This window comes from Micropterus salmoides, unplaced genomic scaffold (genome assembly GCF_014851395.1).
Source record: "Micropterus salmoides isolate LMB-PRFRI ecotype aquatic unplaced genomic scaffold, ASM1485139v1 Ms_hic_scaffold_9, whole genome shotgun sequence".
Taxonomy (NCBI): Eukaryota; Metazoa; Chordata; class Actinopteri; order Centrarchiformes; family Centrarchidae; genus Micropterus; species Micropterus salmoides.
Genome location: NW_024044681.1, coordinates 29,182,242 through 29,205,284, shown reverse-complemented (window position 1 = coordinate 29,205,284; position 23,043 = coordinate 29,182,242). Strand labels below are relative to the sequence as shown.

At 40.4% G+C, this 23,043-nt stretch overlaps 1 protein-coding gene across 1 annotated transcript in view; it reads left to right on the top strand.

Annotated features, from left to right (window-relative positions):
* The first annotated feature begins 10,259 nt into the window (after positions 1-10,259).
* The window catches only part of fgf11b (fibroblast growth factor 11b), a 33,007-nt gene continuing 20,223 nt past the window's right edge, over positions 10,260-23,043 (top strand). Inside the window, 1 exon segment of the mRNA XM_038709592.1 lies at positions 10,260-11,225. Within this exon segment, the coding sequence (XP_038565520.1) occupies positions 11,033-11,225 (193 nt within the window). The 5' untranslated portion in view covers positions 10,260-11,032.

Here is a 23,043-nt window from a genome sequence, read left to right as displayed (position 1 = left end):
CATTCTTGGCAACCTGTCCACTCTCGTTAAACCCCATTTCAAAAACCTTGGTGTGATGTTTGATTCCGCCTTTAAGCTTGACAAGCAAGTCAATGCAATCATTAAAGCCAACTTTTCCCAGCTTTGCACCATTGCCAAAATCAAGCCATTTCTCTCTTTTAAAGATCTTGAGGAAGTAATCTGCGCCTTTATATCCTCCCGCTTGGACTACTGCAACTTCTTTTAAACTGGGATCAGTCAGTCGTCCCTGTCTCGCCTGCAACTAATTCAGAACGCAGCAGCCAGGCTCTTGACAAGTACCTGGAAGAGTGGCCATATTACGCCTATTCTGGCCTCTCCACTGGCCCACAATCTAAAACCACACCTTTGCTGCAACTGTGTTGACTAAAGATATTTTGCTACATTTACACTTATCTGACGCTTTTATCCAAAGCGACTTACAATTGCTATACATGTCAGAGGTCGCACGCCTCTGGAGCAATGAGGGGTTAAGTGTCTTGCTCAGGGACACAATGGTGGATGTGTCACAATGGTGGATTGTACCCGTGTCTCTCACACTAAAGGCATGAATCTGATCCATTGCGCCATCACCGCATCCATTGCGCCATCACCCCGTTGCTATTCTGTATCTGATGCACGGATTACTAACAAACAACACTTCAAGTCTCTGGACAGTCCTCTCCCATGGTCTATGAGGGATTTTGAGCATTGGGCTGAAACCCTGCACCACAGAAGAAGACAAGATAATAATTTGCTCACATGGGCTTTGTTTTGAAACATCTAAAATCTGAGAGTGAAGAACCATGATGATTCAACCTCTATTAACTCACATAAAAACACTTTCACAAAAATAATGACAACATACCATGTTTATTTAAACAGCTGAGAACTGTCAATCTAATTTAATAAACTATTCATGCCATCACCATTCTCCAGATGATTATCTTGTCTTTTAAAAAGGTCAGTTACACTCGGTTCTCCTCTTAGCTTCACCTCTTCCTTTCATTGCCTCACCCTTATAAGGTCACGTTTGTTTAATGGAACTTCTTTACTTATCTTATCTTCTTTACAGCACTTTGTTGTACCATAATCCTGCACGTGCCATCTCACTGTGAACACATTACATCCCTAATTGTAACTGGACTAAAAACACCCATTGCGCTAAGCCTCACAACCACTAATGCTTTTATATAAAGCTCTCAAAATACAGTTTATTTAATTACAAGAAAAAATGAAAGCATACTTCCAGACTATAGTTACTGTGTTGCCCAAATACAGTAAAAGTACTTGCAATGCAGGAGGGGCAGTGCACGCCAACCACTGTGGTACCCTTGAGCAAGGCCCTTAATCTCCAGCTGCTCCAACAAGCTGCTCAGTGGCCTGCAGATCAGACTAGCTATACTGGCCAGCCTCCAGGTGTGAACGTGTTGAACTGTGCGAGTGTGAGCAGGATGTTCCTGGGAAGCGAGCACTGTTCTCAGTGAAACTACCCGGAGTACATAGAGGTTAAAAACTAAATAATGACATACATGCTTTCACCTACCCTCACCTTCCTCTAACTCAACCCTAGGGACACCAAAAGCAGCACTAGAAATAATTACCCAGTATGGAAGGTTTTCAGTGGAGTTGCTCAATGGCCATTGTGACCACCTGATATGTGTGATAGATGAGAAAGACAGCTGGAAATATAATATAGTGACCCTAAACAGAAGGCCATAGCATCAGTATCAATGACACAGATGAGCTATACACCTTGCACAGAGATCAGGGGTGGAAAAAGAAGCCCTGATCCCCCTCGAGATAATACTGCAACAGACTATGGTTAAGAATGATTAAGATCATTTGTGGACATAAGTAAGTTGAGCTAATGTCAAGTTATGACAAAATGTCTCTAAACTTAAATTCTTGAAGGGGAAGTCACACGGAGATGCTTCACCTGCAAAAGCATTGTTTTCCACTTACACTCTCCGCATTGCATGCAAACCTCTCTTGCAATGCACATTCCTGGCATTTTTTTGGCTCCACAGAAGTTAAAATAATTATGTCAACCATGTTCTCCATTTTGTAGTTTAGCATTTAAGTTTGTCTCTTAGCACTAAACCTAAAATGAGACTGATGGGAATAGGCATTTGTTTTGTAGGTATTTTGTCATAGAAAAAGTGAAAATCTTAACCAGATTATTGCGCTAGATGAAAAGTATGTATTCATCCAGCAGGACTGAATGTATGTTCCAAAATTTGTGGAAACCTATCCAATATTTGCTGAGACATTTTACTCAAAACGGCGGCAGGGTGGTCCAGTGGATAGCGCTGTGGCCTCACAGCAAGAAGGTCACGGGGATCAAACCCTGGTTTGCCCCGGCCTTTCTGTGTGGAGTTTGTATGTTCTCTCCGGGCCCTCTACTGTAGCTTCCTCCCACCGTCCAAAGACATGTGGCCTAGGTTGATTGTTAAATTGTCCTAAGGTGTGAGTGAGAAACTGGTTGTTTGTCTAGGGATGGACTGACGACCTGTCCAGGGTGTACCCCACCTTTCACCCGATGTCAGCTGGGATTGGCTCCAGCCCCCCGTGACCCTGTACGCAGGATAAGCGGTTGACGATGGATGGGTGGATTTAACGCAAAACCACAAATGTCAACTCATGGGTTAGATGAAATGACACAGTATCATCGAAGTTATAAGTATACATTGTCTGGACGCCATGCATCAAATATTATGGCAATCCATCCAAAAGTGTTGGAGATATGTCAACCTGGGCCAAAGTGGTGGCCCAACCAGCAGACAACCATTACCATCCATAGAGCCACACAGTTTTGTACAAACAATTGTTAATACTTAATTTGTTAAATATTATGTGTATTCTGAGGGGTTTAGCCATGAAGAGAAAAACATCTTTTGAATTGCTTTTCCTGACTGATGATAAATGTGAGGAGGTGGAGTTTGTGCTCCTCAGTCCGCCTGCTTGCTCTTTGACTTACTTGCTAAGCCACAGAATCTTGTCATGGATTTGGCATGTATGCATGAAAGCCATTGTTTTAAAAAAAGAAGTTACAAGTAATTCTAGGCAAATGAGTCCAAAGCATTACACCCTCAGCACTTCAGAAGGGTGTCTTTCTCCACATTCGAGAGGAACTGAGCATGAAGCAGTAACAATCCACAGAAAGCGGTCAATGCTGAGAGCAGGTGGCGTGGTTCCGGTGCCAGAAGTTAGTTTTGAGCCTTCTAGAGGCGTTATTATCGTAATTCAGCAGAACATCTGTGATGGGAGGTGCCCATCTGATAACCCCAAGGACATGCCAGCTTTTACCTACCACTTCTCTCCTCCACCATCCAAGCTGCATTCCTACACTCACCCTAAAATGGATCACCCTGTATGTAAACAACTATCGCTAATTTTAGCTGTCTTGTCTGTCATCAGTGCCAGAAGAATGAGAAAAATCAGATTTCTGAAACCATCAAGACGGTAGGCAATAGTGTGTTCTGAATCCTAAATGACTTATTCTGAATGAGTTTTTCTTACAAGCTGCAGTAAGTGTCGGGCAGTGAAATGCCAAAAAGACTGACGGAACACTTGAGAGACCTCCAGAAACACAAAATCAATATTTATATTGAATACACGGCCAATCTCAAAACCTACTTCTGTGACCTCATTTTGCTGGCATAAAACTATCTGTTTTTTGCCTTCCTGCTTAGCTTTGATTCTCTGTGAATCCGCTTCATATATGCATAAATACATCATAATAAAAAAACCCTGCAGTATTACCATACATTTGTGCACACTGAACACACACGTAAACACACTTTGATTTCTGCACTGTTTGTGTTTAAAGAGTTTTGGTAGGGATGATGAGATTCGGCTTAAACTAGATTAGTTCATAAATCAGGAGTCATTATTTGAACCCAAACATTTCATTTCCACTCCTAATCCACGAAATGAAAGGACATTCTAGTCTGGCATAGGTCTATTTCATTTTTTTTTTCCATTTCATTTTATAGAAATGAGGGATGAAGATTGTGAAGCGGGGAGAAAGGGGATTGAACCGCAGAGATGATCACTGGCTTGCATTAATCACACTAAACATTACTGTGTTGCCTCTGATCGTATTATACGTGTCTTCTACATCCAGTGACCATAAACAAAACAAACAAAACATTTGGAGGTTAAGACGCAGCTTTTTTTCTGTGACACAGTTCACTACTTTTCATTTGAATGAATTAAACAATCCTTAATGCTAAGTGACGGACAACTGTTTTTAGAAGAATGCAAGAATTTACTCCACCCAGACTGTGGTGTCCAGGCTCAGTCCAGGCTGGGGGACTGAAATCAGGCATACCATCAAGCTGGTCCTGTAAGCAGCTTAAACCTTAACTGCAATATTCTCATTTTAAATGATTAAATCAGAAGCTGTTAAAAGTGCACTGAGCACAATAATATGTATAACATGAATTGTGTGTCTCTAGATTATGACAGAGATGTGGTTATATAACTTTTAGGAAGGTAAGAAAAAGTTTAGGGACTTTTAGGATGCGTGTGAAGACACAGGTGAAATAAAATGAATTCTAAAGTATCCCGCTGTCCTTTACTTAGTCAGAGAGAGGCAAGTTTAATCCCACAGATTTACCTGCTGACAGTTTACCTCAGGCTACAGTGAAGATGAAGGAAATGAGAACAGATAATGCCCTCCTTACCAATAGAATGTGGAAGAGTGAGAGTTTGAGCTCAGTGTTTAGCTGTTCGGTTGCAACTTTAATGTTTTGGTTCCCTCTAGCCGCTCTCATAGCGTCTCGGGTGCAGCAGGCAGCTGTTTTCATTGAAAAAGCTCTAAAACACCACTGTACACTGCATGATCAGCACCAGACAACCCACAGACACAACTATCGCACGGTAAATGTAGTGCACTGCATAGTAAACAGGAAGTGACACAGAACCCAGAAATGATGATGGCAGCTGTGAGGAAATATAATTCTAAACACAAACAAAACTGTGAATTCTGGTTGACCAAAATTTTATAAGCATTGTTGTGATTATGTGTATTATGTCTATTATGTAAGTTGGAAATGGGGACAAAAATAGTATTATAAACTGACCAACACACTGATTGCTGTCTGATTTACTTTCCCAACACAGCTGGACAACACAAAATGTAAAACAATGATGAATACTGAGTACAACGTTCATTTAGAGAATCCAGCATAATTGGTGTTGCTTAAAAGCAAAGCATTTCAGACTCGCAGCAAGTACAATCAGGAGCAGTTGTATACGGGGGAGAAAAAAAAGAATCTGTATCAGTCTCACACACAGAGTAATGCTCACGATTAAAACCTAATTACCAGAGACTGATCTGAACCGGGATAAATAAAGAAGAAAACAGAGAATGATATATGCTGCTCAGAGTTAATGAGCAACTCACCCATGGGTCATGGACATTAGAATTATTAGTTCTGTATGCAAGAGGCAGGCCTCAGATTCCACATGCTCGCATAATGGAGGAGGATTAACGAAGAATACCTCCTGTCATCTGTGGACAGCGTGATGAGCTGAGAGGGGACTGAAGGAGAGAGAGAGAGTGATAAAGAGGGGCGGGAGAAAGAGACAGAACTAGGCCAATTGTTTTGATGTACTTAACTCTTTCTGGCTTTCTGTGCGTGTGTGTGTTTGTGTGTGTTTACGTAAATGTGACTGCATGTCTAAACTCTATTCAGAATAGCTACATTATATCAGGGTTAACTGGGCCGACACACTATAGGACACTTTGTAACAACCATACTGCCTATATTATTGATTGATCTGTTTTTTGATGGATCAAGTAATTGTGTTCTCGATTAATTATGTTCATTGTTTACCTCATCTTGTGTTGAATAAAAACAGACAATAGAGAGAAAACGCCAGTCCCAATTCTGCAGAGCAACAAGTTTGTCTAGAATTTGCTTGTTTTGTCCAAACAAAAGTCCAAAACCCAATAATATTCAATAACTATCATATAAAACAGACAAAAACAGGACATCGGCCCTCCAAAGGGTCCTAAGATAAATCTGAGGGGTCGTGAGATTCTTTTAATGGGAAAGAAGAAAACAAGTTTAGCTAGATGGTGAATGGCGCAATGGATAAAGGGTAATTTATACTTCTGAATCGAATCAACAGCGTCGCCTGACGTCCTCCTCCTCAAAAATGTAACTACACGTCGAGTCGATGCGGACCATAAGCACTGTGATTGGTCGGCTGGGTAGCCTCGCAATGCCTCCGAGCCGACCGGAAGTATCCAGCGCTTTGAATAAACTTTTACTAGTGGCCAAAACGGCGGCTGTAACACAGTGAATCAATATATTTGACCATCGCAATCCGAGCAAATTGACTCGTTTCGCTATCAGAATGAGATCCATTCGCTTGGTAACTACACCAGCCGCACGTTTACAATTTTACCCTCATTTACATTAGCAGTTGCAATGTAACAAGCCAACAACTCTCATATTTTGATGTTGCTAAATCATGATGAGTAGAGAAAACAAATACAAAAAACTGTTTCGTTAGATAATTTACTGTTCCTGCAAATGGGCTGTACTTGTATAGGGCCCTTCTAGTCTTCTGATCACTCAAAGTGCTTTACTTGTCCCATTCATGGGGGATCAAATCCCCGACCTAATTAGTGGGCAACCTGGGCTACCTTCTTCTGAAATGTAGTGGAACAGACGTAAAAAGTAGCATCAAGTGGAAATACTATAAAGTAGAGTTGAGAAGAGTACCTCAAAATTGTAGTTAAGAACAGTACTTCAGTAAATGTATTAGTGATGTACGATACCAGTTAATTCCTATATGATCCAATATCATGTAATACCCAGGCTGGCATTGCCGATACCGCTACCAATACTTTTTACATATTTTATTTCTAGTTTAATGTGACCTCCCCCTCATGTTTCTGTATTTATGAGAGAAATAAGGAGTAGGTTGTAGGCTTACCAATTCAAAATAATAGCTGCATAATGACAAGACATCATACTACTGTCATATTCTTTAATTATAATAAAAATATCCTGCTCAGAACTGCCGCTTCATAACATCATCATATTATTGTTAATTAATCTCAGATGTTTAGCGAAGTTTGCAGTGTTGCCAAAGTATTTCACTGTCTTTGCACACACATCACACAGAGCAACATTCCATATTCCATCACCTTCACAGCTAAAATACAGCCAGAAATGACTGTTTTTACAGTCAGCCATAGTCAGTATTCAATCGCGGGAAATGTAAAGTGCTACAGCGGCTCACTTCAAAGAAGCTCAGTCACAGAGCGGTAGCGCAAACATGACTTTGACAGGCGGAAGGAAAAGTATTTCCTATAAACTGAGTATAAATAGACCATTCTGGTGACAGTGAGATACTTATGATAAAACAAACACTCACTCCAAATTATGGAGTTTAGATATCGATCCTTTTATATGAGCATCAATTCTAGAGCAGGAAATGTTGGTATCAGAAATATCGATACTTTAGGATCGATCCGCACATCACTAAAATGTATTTGCTTACTTTCCACCACTGGGATGAATAGTGAAACACAATATCTTTGAGCAAAAATCCCACATTTTCAAACTCCTTGCTATAGTCACCTAATCACCCCAATGAGTAAAGATTAGAGAAGTCTTTGTTAGGTAGCATGGAATGCACCAAAGCCTAGAAGCCATTATACTGGGAAAAACCTTTCAACATAAAGCATTTTCAAAGAGGTTATGCTGTTCATACGCTTCCATGTTAATTGATATGCGGGCAGGCATTGTGGCATGGATTGTTTTTAGCAAAACATCTGCATTTAATCCCCCCTGGTGCATTATTTGTGCAGATGATGAGAATTCACATATGGACAGAATTATTATATGCTATTTTTAATTTTCATATTTTCATTTGGCTTTTATGCAGATTTTTTCCCCCTCCACTTTACCAAGGCACTTTCAATAATGATACCAGGGCTGAGGTCGCCCACACAGTACATCCTGACTGATTAGATGTGAGTTTAAGAACCTTGTTGAAAAGTGTGCTAGGCTTGTGTGCTGTGCACACTTTACATTTGAGCAAGACAAAAGACCAACATTTATATGGCAATAAATTGGAAATAACTAATGACAGTAAGAAACTCCTGACTTAACGGGTGTTAGTTCTCTGCTGGGGTGTGTTGACACAGGTGATGTCTTCACTCTTAATGATTCCACATAGCTTTTGGCATGAAATTTCATTATAATGACGGAAACACTCCTCAACCTTGAGACTGTGAACCTTGAGAACTCCCACTTAGCTTTCTTTTGGTGTAACTTGGCATATACTTGTGATTGAAGAAAGCAAAAAGGAGAATAACCTTTGGTAATGCGTGTAATGTGATGTCCATTAGGAGATTGATTCTTAACCCACAGCAAGAAGACGAGTGTGTGGCAGAGCACTGTTGGAGAGTCCAGGGCGAACAAATCTTTAGAAAAGGAGAAAAAATATCGTTTCTCGTTTCCCTGTCAATACAAACTGCATCATCTCATCTCACGGTTTGCCCTCCTCCGCCCCTGCCATGCCGCCGTCGCTCCGTGGAGACCAAACATCCGCTGTCACCTGTCAATCAAGCCCTGACAGATGGTGACCTTGCTCGGCATTGTTAGAAACTATTTGAATCGACCTTGCATTTTCAAGTTGCTTCTGCTGCTGGTTTCCCCGGCAATTGGCTTGTAAAAGAGGTGCCATGCCAAATAAAACTGGATTGATTGGCTCTCAGATAAGCTGATTTATTGGATTCGAGTCTGATGGTTTGAACCAAAAATGCTCAGCATTTTCATATTCAGTTGTAGAATATAAAATATTCTACGCAGATTCATTGTGCACATTGAGGATATTTTTGACAGTGAATGAGCTTTTCACATTACGGTCCAGATATATCAAGCGGTGTACTTTTATTTTGAAGGTGAACATAATTCCTGCAAAAATCTTAACAATTCATCATCAAGATCATGCCACTAATGTCCACATTACATACAGCCAGAAACAGGTGGAAAACACTAAACATCCTTTGAGAATTTTATAGAAATGTTTGGACAGACTTGCCTAATATTCCACTTCTCCAAACATACGGTTTTGTCTGAAATCACGTTTTCTTTGTTTTGCAAAATGAAAATCGTGCACATAAACCCTGTTTTTGTTGCTACTCAACATGATGAGAAATGCTTGACTGCAGGGCATTGTCATTTACCAGAACCAGCTATTTTGTGTAAAAGTATGTCAGAATGATGTGTGCTCTCTACCGATACTTGTAGAAGTCTGTTTTGTCCAAAATTATTGGCGAGATCTCTTATGTCAGCCCTCGAATGTGTGTCTAAATGGAACAAATGAGGGAGCTGCATGAAGACAATGCGTAATATATGCCATTGTTTGCTGCTCAACTCAGGGGCTGAGGGAGAGCAAGGGTGATATGAGTTTGCGTGTGTGTGTGTGTGTGTGTGTGTGTGTGTGTGTGTGTGTGTGTGTGTGTGTTGGCACGGCTGACTGTCTAACTCAATCTGTCCAAGCTCATGTTTCTCTGTCGGGGTTAGCGTAAGCCAGCAGTCAGACATGTCAGACACTAAATGCCAGTTTCAGGGAACAAAGGCTTTATTTATTTTGCCCTCCAATTCACACGCCGAGCTCAAGGAACCAGATCACAAAGAGACCGTGGAGGTTACTTACTATATGAGCGGGTGTTGGGGAGGAACGCAAAGAAGAATCCTGACTGGAGACACACAATCATACAGCAGGGAAGACTCCTCTACAAAATAAGATGATATGCTGTGTGTGTGTGTGTGTGTGTGGATGCATGTGACAGGAAGGTAACACATGGGGATGCTTTTCCTCTCCAGGAGACAGAGAACTGTCACAATCTGTACCTTAAGCGCTCTCCCTCTCTGCCCTCTGGCACTGTCTCCCTGTTTCAGTAGGACAAAGTGATTGAGGGTTTTTTTTGTTTTTTTAGGGGGGACGTTGCTGGATCCTTTGCCAGTCAAGCTCATTCGCACACATCACAGCGTCTACCTCCCCCCCTCCCCTCCCTCCCTTCTGTCTCCCTCGCTCTTTTTTGCTTTCTCTCCTTCTCTCTCTCTCTCATGAATGTCACCTCTACTGATGGTGGCTGCTGGAAATCACGCACACACACTCTCACAACCACTCGCTGACTTTGGATGGGAGGAGGAGAGGAGGAGGAGGAGGAGGGAGGGAGGGGGGGCTTGGTGAGGACTGTGGGAAAGGAGCGTGCCATCGGAGGCAGAAGAGGAACCTCTGTCTGTCTGTGTCCATGTCTCTGCTCTGTTCCCGGCTTCATTCCTACAAGCCTGGCCAATGTCCCGCCTGCTGTTCTACCTCTGGATTTAAGACTGCTGGATTACCGCTTGGACTCTCGGCTCATTATTCCATGCTGCCACATTTAAATGGGAGGCAAAGTTGGACCTCCGTGGACTGCACAAATGGTGACAAACAATTTGATTCTTCCTGTGCTTTTAAGAGCTTCCTAGCATTCAAAATGAGTTCACTTTTCTTCAGTAAAAGTGTTTTTATATGTAAAGTAAATTGAGCTCCTTCCTTTTGGTATTGTCTGTTTTAAGTATCTAATATTTCTAATCTAATATTTTGGACTTGGATATCGAGGCGCATTTTGATGTGAAAGATGAGTGGGGAAGAGGGGTAGAAATATATCTTCATCTTAACCCTTTTTTTAAAAACTGAAAATGTGACTGTGGCACTTTCTTGTGTGCTCTGTTAGTGTCAGATTCTTATTTTTGGTCAGAGTGGAGGCTTTACTTTGGACTGCAGGTGAACTTGCATCTCTTCCAGTTCTTCGCTCTCCGAGGGAATCCTCAAACTAAACTCTCCCCTGTTAACCCACTTAGACGCCCCGATCTGCCCTGTGTGGGCTTCTCTTAAAGGTCCGTCCTACTGTAGTTTTTTTTTTTTTTTTTTGAGGAAATCAAGAGCCAAGCCAGCAAAGGGGGTACTGGGAAGGAAGTTACCCCCCTCCCAAAGTTGAGAGGGGGGGAAGATGGCAGCTCTCGCCAGCTCTCTCATTAGACAAAAACGGGCGGTCAAGGAAGACCAAACCAACCGACCGGTAGCCAGCAAGCGCAAGCCCTGTCCTAAGAGCAACAAGTCCTTGTGCCAGAAACAGATCCTGGTCCTGATCTCCAAAGTACGACTATGCGGGGGTCGAAAAAGTCGAAACGAAAAAAGGCCGGGTGAGTCACTGCTATCGCTTTCATCTTTCTCTGCTTGTTCCTTTTTTCGCTCACATGTTCAGATATTGGGCTAAAAAAGGAAAGCTGAACAAAGGAATGTGAAATTTGTATGAAATGACAATGGAGGAAATGAGTTTCCACAATTAATCAAATACAAATTTACACATTATAAAACTGAATAATTCAATGGGTTATCATAATGTCAAATTTTCAAATTTAAAGTCTTTTCAGTATGGAGTTAATTTCTTTACTTAAATCAATTTGAAAAAGAATCCCATGTTTATTTAGCTGATTATCAAGCTGCCAGTGTGCTTTTCCATGTTATTCAGTTTTTATCTCAACAGTGTATCAAAAATTATTTCCACTAGGAATAAGGAATCACCCAGCATGACATTGTATGACTAAAACATGTTTACCATCGACTCACAGTTAAAAGTGATCAACTTCATAGCTGTTGCCGTCAAAGCTCATAAAAGCTAATAGTTTAACACGAGCAGCTGTCTACAGCCACCTCGTCTGTTTGATACACTGACCGGTGGCTGCTGCACTCAGCTCTGCAAAGGAAAAATAAAACAGGTTGTTGAATAAATGCCAAACTCAGCTGAAATCACTTTTCATACACCTCACAGAGCTTGTGCATTCCCAAATATATAATTATGCAGATACCTGCAGGAACAATAAATTGTGAAATTAGCTAAAAAAAAACATCAGCAGTTTTGTGCACTCTTAGTATTCTCTCCAGTTTTTTTTGCACATCTGCAGATTGTAGAATTCAGTGCAACCGTGCACATTTTTCAAATGCAGCAGGATTTGCAATTAGAAATTACCTTGTACATATGATTGCATACAATGGCACAACAAAGAGTTGCCTCGTTCAATGGGGGAAATTCTTGGTTAACAAATAAGAAATGTTAATAGATGTACTTACACAAACCTACCGGCATCCTGACTAATTTGTGTAGAAGTTAAGGATTTCTGCAGTGAATGACACACATCCACACCAACACACCCACACAAGGACAAAATGTGGCTCACAGGGGAAACAAAAAAAACATTTATAATTCAATGGATGCTGTTTGGATGAATCAGCTACTGGCCTGAGTATTGCTGTATTGCTGAGTATTGCTGATGTACTTTCAATTTGAAAGAAGAACTTCAACACTGAGGCTCTGAATGGAGTATGTGATGTGTTGCCAACATCATCTTCTCTCTTACCAATCTGCAACTTTTCTGTGGAAAAGAAAGATGTGCCACAACACAGATAGTGTACAATCTTTTTGATGTGCTTGCAGGTGCAGTGTGTGTTTTATTTGTGTTTGTTAAATTTCTTAATATGTAGACCCCTGTGTTATTTTCTCCATAATTGATTTATTTCTAAATGCACCATTGCATTAAGTCAGCAGAGAGAATAATGTAATTTCTGCATTTATTTCTCTCTCCTTTGGTGTGACTGGTAGACTGCTGAATTATTTAATTCATGACTGAGAAACGTTTTGCCTTATTAAGTGTAGTCTACTTAAGTTAAATGATGCATATTACAGAAACAAACACCCTTCATAATGATTCTATCACGGCTGATTGGGGAAGAAACAGTGGATTTAGAGTGTCACCCCTGGAGCTAAAAACTGCATCTAAACAGATTGAACATGAGAATGATGAGTGACGAGCAGAGCTTTGTGCATGATGAGGACTTTCCTTTCATTCTGCACCACTCTGTAAACACGTCTACTATGCTTCAGACAGCAGTAATTCCAAAACGTTGAAGCCCAATGGCCAAAAGACTTCAAATTCAAATCACCTGGATTTCAGACCCTGATTTTCAGACTTAGCAAATGTGACATAACAATGATAACATACTGTAATAATCCAGCTATATAGCCTGGACAATCCCTGCTTTTTATTAAACTGGCTGTAAGTTGTTTACATAATAACACCAGATGTTCGTCTGGTGTTGCAGTGGCAAAGAGGCTGACTGTGGACATGAAACAAAAGGCTCTATGCTCACATACAGTTATTATCATTATGGTTTCATGAGAATGTTATCAGTGTCTTGGTTTGTTCTGAGATACTAATACTTTTTTTTACAAATTAAAGTGAAAACCAATGCTAAGTCTACATCCATGCTAACTGTTCCTTGAGGCTGCATGATATGCTAATGCTAGCATGGTTACATGCTGACAATGACAATGTTAACATGTTGATGTTTAACAAGTAGCCTATAATGTGTATAATGTGTGCATCATCTTAGTTTAGCATGTTAGCACTAAACACAAAATACAGCTAAAGGCTAATGGATCTTTTAGCGGGTATTTGGTCATACTGAAATTTAAAGCTGATGATGGCACCAGATGAAAAGGCAGAAGACCGCCAGGTAATTCAAAAAATGTCATGGCAGTCCATCCAATATTTGTTGAAATACTTCTGTCTGGATCACAGACAGACAGACATATTGAGACACATAACATTTACTTAACACACCTCTGCAACATTAACTGCTGTGGCGTAACGCTTCTTAGTGTATGTCCTCTGCTGAACCAGCATCAGAAACTTTGTTGGGACTGTACAGACTACAGACTCTGGCATAGCAACCCAAGCAGTACCTGCATCAGGAGTACTTTAAAACATGTTGTTGCTCGATAGTGCTGCTTAGCGGCTGGCTAGCTTTAGTTAACAACTGTTTACAAAATGTGGTCAAAATCTTAACCTAAAGTCTCCCAGAAAATACTATAAAAGTCAGTAGCTTAAAACCTTTTAACTTTTTTTTCCACCATATCTCGCCCTGCACATTTAATTGAGAATATTTCATGTTTAGGAAAAATACATCACAGAATTATTGGAATTATGGGCTGTGAATGAGCTTAAAAGATAGAAATAGTAATAAGACATTTATAACCTAAAAAGTATAAAATAATTATAATAGCTTTACAAGAATATCATCGTCAGTCGTGGACATCCTCGCATACTACTTCAGTAGACATTGCCCAACCCTAATCAGTACTGGTTCTTAAAAAGTTTTCACCAATCACCTTTTAGTTATTTGTAATGTCTAACTTTCCCCCGAACCTTATTTCCCCAAGTAACCATTTTGTAGCCATGCTACTGACGTGGTTCTATGAAAGGCAATGTCAGCGTGAAATTCTGTGCAGACATTCTAGTTGCCCAGATAACATTTTTTGTCAATCTGCAATTTAGTTTTATTGAGAATACTGTATGTTTGTGCTAAGATTGTATGTTCTTTTTATCTACCATAGAGAAGGGTACTAAAGGTGATACACGGGGGGCAAGCAGCTCAATATCCCTCCCTTTTCAAGTCAGATTCCACCTTGAACAAACTAAGGTGATTATTGATTAATCGCTATACATTAATGAGCTGAATTGATCTGAAAAGAGGGCAGCAGTGCAGATCACTGACAGTGGGAGAGTTTTTTTTCCATAGGCCAAGCACCTGAAGACTTCTCTTGTATATTACGGCACTGTACAGGACGCCTAGAGGAGGATGATGAAGAGGGGAGAGGCAGGTACAATCAGGCAGGTTCTGTGTTTTGTCACGGATCTCATCCAGTGTGAGCTTTGTGCCAACCACATGTATAAGCAGCAGGGTTTATGTCCGTCCCTTTCATTTTAGAAGCCAGTTGCTTTATGGCAGTAGTAAATATAGCTTATGTGTGCTGGTGTGATGTTAATATGACAGCTGAAAAAAAAAAAACTCCTCTCAAAATACACAGCTGGCAGAGAATCGACAGAATCCTGTGATGGCAGTGGTGTGTGGAGAAAATGGATACATGTATTTCCTGGTAACAAGGTATTAGCTCGTGCAAATGAGAAACTATTCTGTGCACTTTGTTGCATAAATGTGGAAGCATAATCTCTAAGCCTTTTTTTAAACCCACAGAACTTTTTTAAAGTTTATGTACTGTATATGTGCATGGAAATGAAAGACATTTAAATCCAAAGTCATCCAGATATGTGATACTATGAAATAATAACTTTAACAGCTATCTGGACTTTGGCAGAAGAGGAATGACATTAGACTTTACAGTAGTAATACCAAAAAAATACAAATATTAAAAACAGCAACACTATTAGCCGAGTATTTAGAAACTAATGCATAGAAATATAGTGCAGACCTAGACATCTTATAGCATTGAGTGTGCTGTCTGGCATGGAGGAGCACTGTAGTATGTTGTAGGAGTAAGCATCGGAGGGGCCAGTCGACAGTTAGAGCACAAATGTAGGCCCCGGCGGCAGGTGAGCAGCAGACTAGGTTACAGGGAGAGATCCCGCAGAGGATAGCATTAAGCTGACCCCATGAGATCAGGGCCACAAACTCGCTTACTCAACAACACCTGATCAGACAATGCAGTGTTAGGTAGCTTCTCGTCAGAACTTTACTGACAGGGGTCAGAGAGAGAGAGACAGAGAGGGAGGGCGAGTCTGCAGAGGTAAACAGAGGTTTAAAGAGAAAAGTCAACATGTTACAGATGTCAGAGAAAATCTACCAAAAAGGTGGAAGTGTGTGGCAATGACGTGGGTGGACACAGATAAAGAGGTGATCAAAAATACAGCAAGGTGAGCAGGGAGAGATAGCAGTGGAGATTAAAGGGAAGGTGGGTGGGAACTAAAAAGAGCTGTGAATGAGCCTGACGTAGAGGCGGCATGTGTAGAAGAACATGAGATGGAAAGCCATGAGGCTGGATATTAACTGCCACTGCTAAACATCTTCCTTCCTTGTTTAATAATCTGTCTAGAAAGTAGGTTATTTTTGATTGAAACCTGAGAATTTTTCTCCTATTTAATGAATGTAACAGGTGTTTCAGTTAAAGCTGCCTCCAGGAAATTATGTTTATATACTACTTATTTGTTGTGCCTCCAAAATAAAAGCCTGAGAATGTTTTTTGCAGCAATGCTATATGTCAAGTTTATTTAGAGTATTTACTTTGAAAAGTTCTGAAGGACATTCAAAAGAGACTCTGGCTTGCTTAACACCCCTTTGGAAAAAACGTCAGTAAACGTGTGATTGGATTCCACTGAATTTCCTCAGGGAAACAAAAATAAGATTCCGTAGGTTTATGAATGCAGATCAAATGCCGGGACACGCACACACTGCTGCACATGCTTTATTGTGAGCATGTGCAATAGTGTCCTTATAATCAATTTGTTTAACAAGGGAGAGAAAAAAACGCTTTGTCAAGCCCTTTAGTGTCATTTTTCCATGTGTAGTTACCTCAGAAAATGGTGATAATCACGGTAATGACTGTAAGAGAAATTGGCAGTATTTAGTAAGACCGGCACCGATACATCTTTGTTCTGAACTTACTTGCTGTTATAAATGTTAGTAAATAAACTAAATTTGTAGGAGATGCGTCTGGAATAAATGACCTTAGAAATTTGCTGTCAGGCAATGGTAAAGTTTATCATACTGGGTTGAGCATGCAGTAAATGTTAAGAAACTCACAAAGCTGTCTCTCAGTTGCTCCGTAAGTCATGGAAAAACCTCACAACTCTTTTGATAAAAACCAAAATCAGTGAAATTGCAAAGGTACTGAAAGTTGACATTGAACACCGGGTCAGATCTCGTTTACTTTTATCAGATATTTCCTGATTTAAATCGAACTTTTACCAATTTTAAGTTCTTGTTAATTTTTCTCAACTTGAATGAAAATGAAAAACAGGGTTTTGTAGAAAACATCTTTATATTTCTCAAAGTAAATCTTTCTGGTATCAGTACAGAAACTAGGTTTTCGTAACAGCACTCGTATTGAAAATGTCCAGCCTGAATCACAATTTGGGAGATTTCTGCACAACAACAGCTTTCTGATTGTCTCAATCTAGACGAGACAAACAGAAGATTAGTGGTTGATTGCCGTTGAGGTCATCCAATTCTTGGGGATTTTCAGCTTTGAACAACCCTTGTTTCATCAGAGGGATCTTAAATATCTGGTACAAAATGTTCCTGGGACCAAAGAATGGGGAGCGCAGCTGCGTAGAAGAAGTTGATCTAGTTCATCCCTCAAACGCTGTCCACGATGTACACATCCGATTAAACCACAATGAAACAACAAAGGTTTGAGCTCTAATCTTTTAGCGTGTTTTATATAAAGTAAAAACCCATTAGAGATTAAAGGATTTATTTATGTATTTATTTTCATTTTGAAGGTTTATCAAGTTTATGTCTCTGGTTTGCAAACACTATTCAAAGGCTCAGAAAATAAAGTCAGGACATGGAAAGGATCAGCGAGAACAGTGAGTTTTCTAGAAGTATTATTGCAGTTATAGTTTGGAGTTGGCATGTGAAAAGACAAGCTGTTGACAACGGCCTCAAGTCTTATTCAAAGTGAGGCGGCGAAGGGATGTGTGCACAAAGAACTCCCTTTTGTTTCCCCTCGTCCCGAAGATACCGCCTTAACCTCCCACACATACCTACTAAATTGAATCTGTGGGTGCTTTGATTAAAGCTGACAAGGACAGATTGAGTTTACCTCTAACAAGAGAAAGACAGTGAAGGCGGAGGACACCTATAGAGGTAATGATGAGAAGAAAAGGAGCAGAGGTAGAGAGAACGTTAGAGGAAGAGGGGCATGAATGGATGTCTGTGTGCACACGTACAGACCGTGTAAACATCAAGAAGTTAGTGTAAAATTATTACATTGAGTGAAATGCCAGATTAAAATCTCACATGATCGTGTTCAAATTGGCGGAATCAAGTTTATCAGTGTTTACATGATATGTCATTATATATAACATAATTTAATCTGGTAATCGTATTGTGATCAAGATTTCTTGCATCATCATACCACATTTGAAATTCCCTGAGTTATAAGCACATACACACATACACACACACACACACACACACACACACACACACATATATATGTATACAAACATATAGCTCTTTTCCACTGTGGGAAGTTAGCGACCCGTAACCTTTAGCTTCCCCTAACCTCAACTTGTAATAACCCATACGGTCTAGGTTCTAGCGTCCGCCTTGCTTTCCTCTTGTTTTACAAAATAGAATGTCTTGGACACCGTAAGCGAACCGAAAACTCCAAAAGCCACCTTGCTTCTGAAGGGAGTCATGGCTGGAGGATTACCTAGACTTGCTTAACACGGAGCGAGCAGCCAGTTTACTGAAAGACTTTGATAAGGGTCTGAGTGGGCACTGGGACATTGCCAGGAGAACCCTGAGCTGAGCGTTGCATGCATGTGGCTGTGTGCAAGTATATGGCTATGTGCACATACAAGAACACATGCATGTATTTCTTGTGTATGTAAATGTACATAGGATTTATGTTTGTGAACGTATTTATATGCATGCATTCAGTGTATCTGTATTCACATATGTGTAACTTTACTACAAGTATACAACTTTAATGTACTTGCTCACTGGCATGCATGCTTACATATGGGTACTGTACATCCATTAGTTCGAGTATATTTATGAGCCCACTTCTCTGTGTGTGTATCTGTGTCTGTACATTTCGCTGCAGCTGTGTGTGAGTATTGAAACTGTGTCAGCTAAACTTAATCTCAGACAATGTTTTGCTGAAATATACAGTGGACTCCCTCCTCCCATGCAAAGCTGCTCGTCAGCTTCTCTACTCATGGTTTTCTTCTTCTTCTTCTTCTGTGTGGGAAAAGTGAACCGTGTAAGGACTATATCAAAGTGTTTCAGCAAGCAAATCAATCCAAGTTCAAATTCTGAATCCTTTGTTGTACATCACCGTGCTGTTTAGCTTAGTTGTTTGTTTACTTGTGTGATCACCACACGATCTGACAGAGGTCTGGGCCCCCGTGGGAGTGCAGAGGAATGTTTGTGTTTGTTTGTTCTGCATACATTAAAGTGCCTGATTGTGTCATTGCTGGAGGGTCCATGGGAGAAAGGATAGGTGAGGTGGGTTGGGGAGCTGTGGGGCTCTTGCTCTTGTGCCTCAGTGTTTTTCTATGCAGCTCATGAGAAAGCACCGTTGAGATTTGGTGCTGCAATGTTATAGATAAAGCTGTGAAGCATCACTCTGAATCTCCTGCGCTGAGCATGTTGTTAACTGTCACTGATATGTTCCTGTCATCATGCTAATGAAGCACATATGTGAATATTGAATGTGTCAGGGAAGCAGTGTGAATCCTATTTGCTTCTGCTCGTGTTTGACATGCTCTTGTCAGCACCCTTATTAAGCAGCAATAACTCTATCTCACTTATGTGAACTACAGCCATTGTCACATGGAATGATTTATGAAGCCTTGAATTTAAATTAAGAGGCCATTGTTGGAGTTGCAAGTAATGTGATACACCTCATTCATTCCTATTCCTTCTCTAACCTCACCTCGGCCCAGCCATCCTTCTTCTTCCTGCTCTACAACATCCTTTTTCAACCTGTCTTCCCCTATCTCCTCTCCCTACCTCTCACCCTTGTCACACTCTGTATCTTTGTATTGCTCTGTCACTCCATCGCTGCCCTTTTCTCTTGCTCTTGCTATCCTTCCCTCTTTTATTTCTGGACAAACGAAGAGCATTCCTCAATCTTGCCTCCACGTTATTAACTAGTTTTCACGATTCTTCCCTTGCTCCTCTCCGTTTCTCTCCCCCCTCTATCTTCCCACAAGGTTGATAATTACTTGCAGCACTGAAGAGCTCATGGCCCAGTTTATAAAAGGAAAAAAAAAAAGGAGGAACCATGTTCTCCTTTTATAAGAAGCACAATCAAAAACTACACGAGAGACAGGCTCCCTCTATGTAGTACACATACAACAACACACATTCACTGTACGCATGCATGCAAAGAATTAGCGATAGAGGCATAGACAGAAGCTGAAAGTGAAAATCAGCATGAGGGGAAAGTCAGGGAGTCCTGAAAATATAAGCCAAGGGAAACCCCTGTTGTTCGGTTTGGTCAGAGAAGAAGAAAAAATGCCCTTGGCTGCTCAGTCATGCAGGCCCCTAGTAATTACCTCCAACCTTATCAAAAAGAGCTTGGCTACAGGGAGATAAGCAAGTAACATACTGAGCTCAAATCAAGCCAGATAAATACATTAGTGTAATGATAATCAACACAGAGCTATACACTACTCTGATTAGCGATAAACCTCAACCACTGCTTATTTTTCAGAACAATTACACTGCAGCGAAGGGTTTAAGTGTCCTTGATGGCAGCCCTGATGCATGAAGTGATTACCTTGGGTTCTAATGTGCATTGACCTCATTTATACAGATATGCACATAATTGCGGTGTGAATGGCTGTACTGTAACGCTAGGCTCCGATCTCCCCCAGGTGATTTTTAAAATGATTATCAGTGCCGGATGGAAATTGATGAGGGGCACCCCTGTGTAGACTGTGCAATGGTAACTGCTGGGATTAGAGGCAAACCCAATTTTAAAAACAAAACATATCACTTTAATCTGTCCTGCTTTTACAAAACTTGTAACATTTACTTTATAATCGGTTTCTCAAAATAAATGCTAATAAAATAATTCTCTCCAAAATACGGTAATAGAAGCACAAGAAAATCATACTTGTGCATCAGCTATGTGACTAGTGTTAAGTTTAACTTCTTGTTTCTAAAAGTGAGGACCGGGGACCCCTGGACAGAATGTATGACTATGTTGGTCTTCAGTTTCATACACTTTCTTCAATAAAACATTTAAAAGCATCCTATCAGATAAGCGGGGTCGGTGTGTCAGTTTAGGGCAGTGGTTCTCAAAAAGCCCCCCAGCACACGTAAACAGACTGAATTCTTATCAATCATTAACCAATATTGGGGGAGCAACAAATGAAAAGGGATCCAAGTTGAATTTGATTGAAATAAAATAAATGATTCAGATTAGTATGATAGCATCGGCAAATAAATCAAGTTCATTCAACTTAATTCCACTTCTTATTTTTACCCTGGTCATCCATGCCCCCCTTGCAGTGCCTCCATACTACCACAGAGGGTCACCCAGTTTGAGAACCACTGGTTTAGAGGTACTTGAACCACTGACTTAAACAGTTACATAGAATTACACTACCAGTTACACAATGCCTGCAATAACATGCGTTAATGTGAACCTTTTTCAGCACTGGCAGAGGTAAATGTGACTTACTGCGCATATTCAGTAAGGCTGGGGTCAGTCAAATATGTTGATTTGTCAACGCTTTGCTGCACTCGGTCTTCCCTTCAGAGAATAAGCTGCAGCTTAACGACGTCGCCTTCGACCGTCTGAGGTTGGGGAGTATTTTAGACTGAAATGGCGCATCATGACGGCAGCAAGTCAGCACTGCTAATCCTGTATACTTTTTGTCTGCACACATTGACAATCAACATTAGGATTGTCAACACAAGGAATGTGTTTCTGTATGTCGTAGTCACTTGATTTTCAAAATGTTTCTTAATAGCTGTTACATGCAAGTAATTTCTTACTGTTGCTACAGTCTGTAAATATTTTTATTTTCTTTGCCCCACACTGACGCAAAAATACATTTGCCAGAGATTATTTTACTCCTGAGATAAAATAAATCCAATCCATAAACCATTTTATGTTTTCAGTCAAGTACTTCAGCAAAAATACTGATTATCCAGTTCAGGAAAAGGGTTGACATACAGTTTTTGAATAACCTGTGTCACAGCAATCTTTTTGAATTTCAGGTCCAGTATTTTTCTGAGCAGGCATCTGACAGATTGCATCTGTTATTATTATTGATATCATAACACAGCAGTGACTCAATTTAAAATAAGCCACTATTATTATTATTATAATGTGCTTTATGTGCCTCTTTTTCAGGGTGATAAAATGTTGAGTTATGAATGAGACAAGTTTTTGATATTTATATTGGATAAATTGTCATATTAATCGAGTAAAAATGTTTTGAGTAATCATAAATAAATTAGTCCTTAGAAAAAGGTCATCGTTAGGTGTAGCCTATATTGCTTTCCTGCTTGTCAACTGCAAGTCATATATTCGTTCATGTGTGGAGAGGTCACTTGAAAACGGGCCTGCTGACGAGTCAACATGTCACCGCGTGCGCTGACAACACATGTATGATGTACATAAACAGACAGGGAGCTCGCTTTGACCCACACTCCACTGACCTGGATCAGCGAATGTTTTCTGTCACTCAAGCCCACACGTGTCCCAGGAGTGCTGAATGTAGTCACACCCCTCCTCTCCACGGGAAATACCCAGAACTGTCGAGGCTGCAGGTTGTGTTTCTGGCGCAGCTATAGTGAAAGTTCTGCAAGGGAGACGCAGGCATGCTCAGCCTGAAAGATAATGTCCTGCCGTTCTTTTAAAGAAAACAGAAAAGGGATGCACCTCACGCAAGATGACTCACATGGGATAGGACACATATGGTAGGATTAATAATGATTATGAGCATTCTCAATTGGCTCAAGAGAGAAGATTTTTTCACTCAGTGCTGATCCATTTACTGAATGGTCATGGTCGATTTTTTTCAGAAAACCTGAGTAAAATGTAATACTTTGCTCACAGAAGAATATTTAGCATGAGTTGGGAATCTAAGCCTGTTAATCTGAGTTAAGTTAAACATCCCTTCCACCACTCTGAGCACAACAGGTTTTATTCCCACCACAATTTCAATGTCAACCTACTCCCTTTTCAGTCATGAGTACTTGAGGGTGCATTTTCTCCCTTTTCACTTTCATGCAAAAACAAAAAGGCCATTTTAAACCCCTCAGGTGGATTCACATTTCTGCGTCACATGAACGTCAAATCACCAAGGCTCTTCTGAATTGTTAAGACTATTTTGATAATCAGTGAATCCTTGCAGTCATTTGTCAAGAAAAAAAGACAAAGGTTCTGTTTCAAGCTCCTGGTGGTAA